Raw genomic sequence first — 2,812 nt, 5'->3', positions numbered from 1 at the left:
GGCAGGTGGTCGTAGTACTCGGGAGCAATCTTCCGCACCTGCAGAGAGGGTGGCAGGGTCAGAGGCCGCGGCCGGGCGCACGCCTCCCTGCCACACACATGCATGGGGGCACGCAAGCGTGCACGCAACCCTGGGTGGGAGCATGCGCAGGGCGCACACTGACACAGACGCACACGCGGCGTCACCGCCCAGCGTCCCCTGCCGCCTCCTGCCCCCCAGCCCCTCCGGCCTCAGCGGACACCAGGCCCCCACCCCATCGCCCTCCTCCCAGCCTTAGTGCTTCCCATTTCCCGGTGGCGTGGGGCACACCTCTCCCTCTGCACCTGCTCCTGCCCCCTCTGCACCCACACCCTCAGCCCACCTCCTCCCGGAAGCCCTCCCAGCCTCAGCACCTACATGCGCACCCCCACCGCCGCTCGCCAACAGCCGGGGATGCCCTTCACTCCCCCCAGGGGGATGCGCCCAGTGCTCAGGGCCTGCTTTATAGCGGAAGATGGGGGCTCGGGAGAGCAGACCCCCTGCTTGAGGCAGGAGCGGGGAGCCTTGACTTAGCTGTGAGCCCTTCTTTCCTTCTCCCCGGCAAACAGCACGCGCGTCCGGCCGGCCCCTGCCTGAGCCTCTGCCTTGTCTGTGGAAGGCGGACAGCGGGGAAGGAGGACGCCCGCTGCACGGGCCTGGGGTGAGGCTGAGATGGTGCCCGGCGCGCAGTGGGACCTCAGGAGCACCAGCAGCAGACGCGCGGGAGGCAAGGGCCGGGGGCTGCACGGCCAGGGCCAGACACACCCCCGGCGGCCGGACTCCGGGGTCACCCGCACACCCAGACAGGTGCTCTCACGCGAGCACACGCACACACACGTGTACACACGGCACACTCGGACACAGGCAAGCATCCGCACACGGGCGTGCACACACGTGCACACAGGGCAGGCACACAGACCCCAGCGCTCCGACGCCTGCCCCGCCCCCCTGGGCCTCGGGTCACCCCCGCTCTTCCTAACCCGCCAGCCCACAGCTCCTCTCCTCTTCCTCTCCCTCCCTCCTCCCTCCTCCAGAAATTCCCCAACCCCAGGGCGGCTCCAGCTCAGGCCCAGCCTCTGGGGTCACAAAGGGCCGGGCCCACCCTGTCCCCTCTGGGCCAGGAGGGGGCCCTGGAGGGTCGCAGGGCAGTGACGGGAAATGCGCAGGGACAGGGGAGGTGGGAGCCAGGAAGGGGAGGTGTTTTGCGTGCAGCATGGCTATGCCGGCCCGTCTTAAGGAAGGGGCAGCCGAGGCACAGAGAGGGCAAGGGGCCTGCCCAAGGACGTCCAGCCTGGGCTCAAACAGGTTTCCGTTCCCCCGCGAGCCCCTGCCCCCCCAGAAGCCACCTCCTTACTCTGTAGCCGGGCCCCCGCTATCCCGGGGTTGCGGGGAGGCCTCTCCCGCCCTGGGACCACAACTGAGGCAGCGGGCAGACAGCGATCAGCAAGGCCTAGAGAGCTGGGCTGTGGCCCCCCGCGCGCCCCCACGCCCCCCGCTCTCCGGCGCCACCGCGTACCAGGGGCAGGTTGCAGCCCGGGATGCTGGGGAAGTCGTGGTGCTCCATGTGGTAGCCCGCGTTGAAGGTGATCCAGTTGAGGGGCCCGTAGTAGGAGTACGTCTCGTGGCCCTTGACGAACAAGTAGTGCTCGGCCACAAAGTGGCCCGAGATGGGGTGCAGGCCGAGGCCCAGCAGGGAGCTGGCCAGCAGGTAGACCACGGGCTTGAGCCCCCACAGGGCGAAGAGGGCGGCGTCGGCGGCCAGCTGCACCAGGGCATTGAGCACCTCCATGCGGGTCACGGCCTTGGGGTGCACGCAGAGCGGCCGCAGCGAGTAGAAGAAGGGCTGCAGCGCCAGCCAGAGCAGCTTGCGCGCTGGCGTGCAGAAGAGCCAGCCCTCCAGGCGCGTGGGCACGTCCACGTCCAGCCCGTGGCCGCCCAGGTAGCGGTGGTGGTCCACGTGGTACTTCTTGAAGGAGGCGGCGTAGGGCAGGCCCACGGGCAGGTTGGCGAACACGGCGAGCCAGCGGTTGCGCCCCGCGTGGCCCGAGCCGAAGGCCGTGTTGTGCGAGATGTCGTGGATGGCCAGTGTCAGTGCGTGGTTCACGCAGCCGCCGAAGGTGTAGGCCCAGAAGAGCAGCCAGCGCCAGGCCAGGTCCCGCGCCAGCCAGCAGGCTAGCAGCTGCGCCAGCACCAGCCCCAGCACCGTCCACTTGAGCCGAGGGTCCGGCCGCATCAGGGCCTTGAGGGCCGGGTACTTGGCTGCGGGCGGGACCGAGAAGAGGAGGAGGTGAGGCGGGCGCGCCGGCAGGGTGGGGCCCCCACCCCCCACCCGGACGGAGCTCGGCCTCCCCCCTCCCCGGCACCATCCACTGAGCCCCAGGCAGTGACAGCAGGGTCCCTCGGAGACCTGGCCCTGGCAGAGCCAGACACGCCTGCCTCCCCACCACCTGGGGGCCCCGGGGAGACTTCCCAGAGCGGGCGGGGGGGGAGCCTTTGCCACCAGCCCAAGGAAAGACCAGGTGTCACCACAGGTCACAGAAACATAATGCCCGGGGCGCCTGGGGGGCTCAGCCGTTAAGCGTCTGCCTTCGGCTCAGGTCATGATCCCAGGGTCCTGGGATCGAGTCCCACTTCGGGCTCCCTGCTCGGCAGGAAGCCTGCTTCTCCCTCTCCCTCTGCCTGCCGCTCCCCCTGCTTGCGCTCTCTCTCTGACAGTTAAATAAATAAAATCTTAAAAAAAAAAAAAAAAAAAGAGAGGCACTTGGGTGGCTCAGCCGTTAAGCGTCTGCCTTCG

At 68.8% G+C, this 2,812-nt stretch overlaps 1 protein-coding gene across 1 annotated transcript; it reads right to left on the bottom strand.

The window, feature by feature from the left end:
* Positions 1 to 5: 5 nt before the first annotated feature.
* On the bottom strand, positions 6 to 2,273 carry LOC102730662 (sphingolipid delta(4)-desaturase/C4-monooxygenase DES2; the record flags this gene model as incomplete). The annotated part of the gene is made up of 2 exons (XM_081810308.1): positions 1,535 to 2,273; positions 6 to 38 (listed from the first exon to the last, which is right to left on the bottom strand). Coding segments are annotated over exons 1-2 (750 nt in total), but the record flags the coding sequence as incomplete, so codon positions are not given.
* Between the last annotated feature and the right edge of the window lie 539 nt (positions 2,274 to 2,812).

The sequence above is a fragment of the Leptonychotes weddellii genome, unplaced genomic scaffold, assembly GCF_054177405.1.
Source record: "Leptonychotes weddellii isolate Sample4059 unplaced genomic scaffold, ASM5417740v2 HiC_scaffold_22220, whole genome shotgun sequence".
Lineage (NCBI taxonomy): Eukaryota > Metazoa > Chordata > Mammalia > Carnivora > Phocidae > Leptonychotes > Leptonychotes weddellii.
This window is presented reverse-complemented; position numbering and strand designations above follow the sequence as displayed.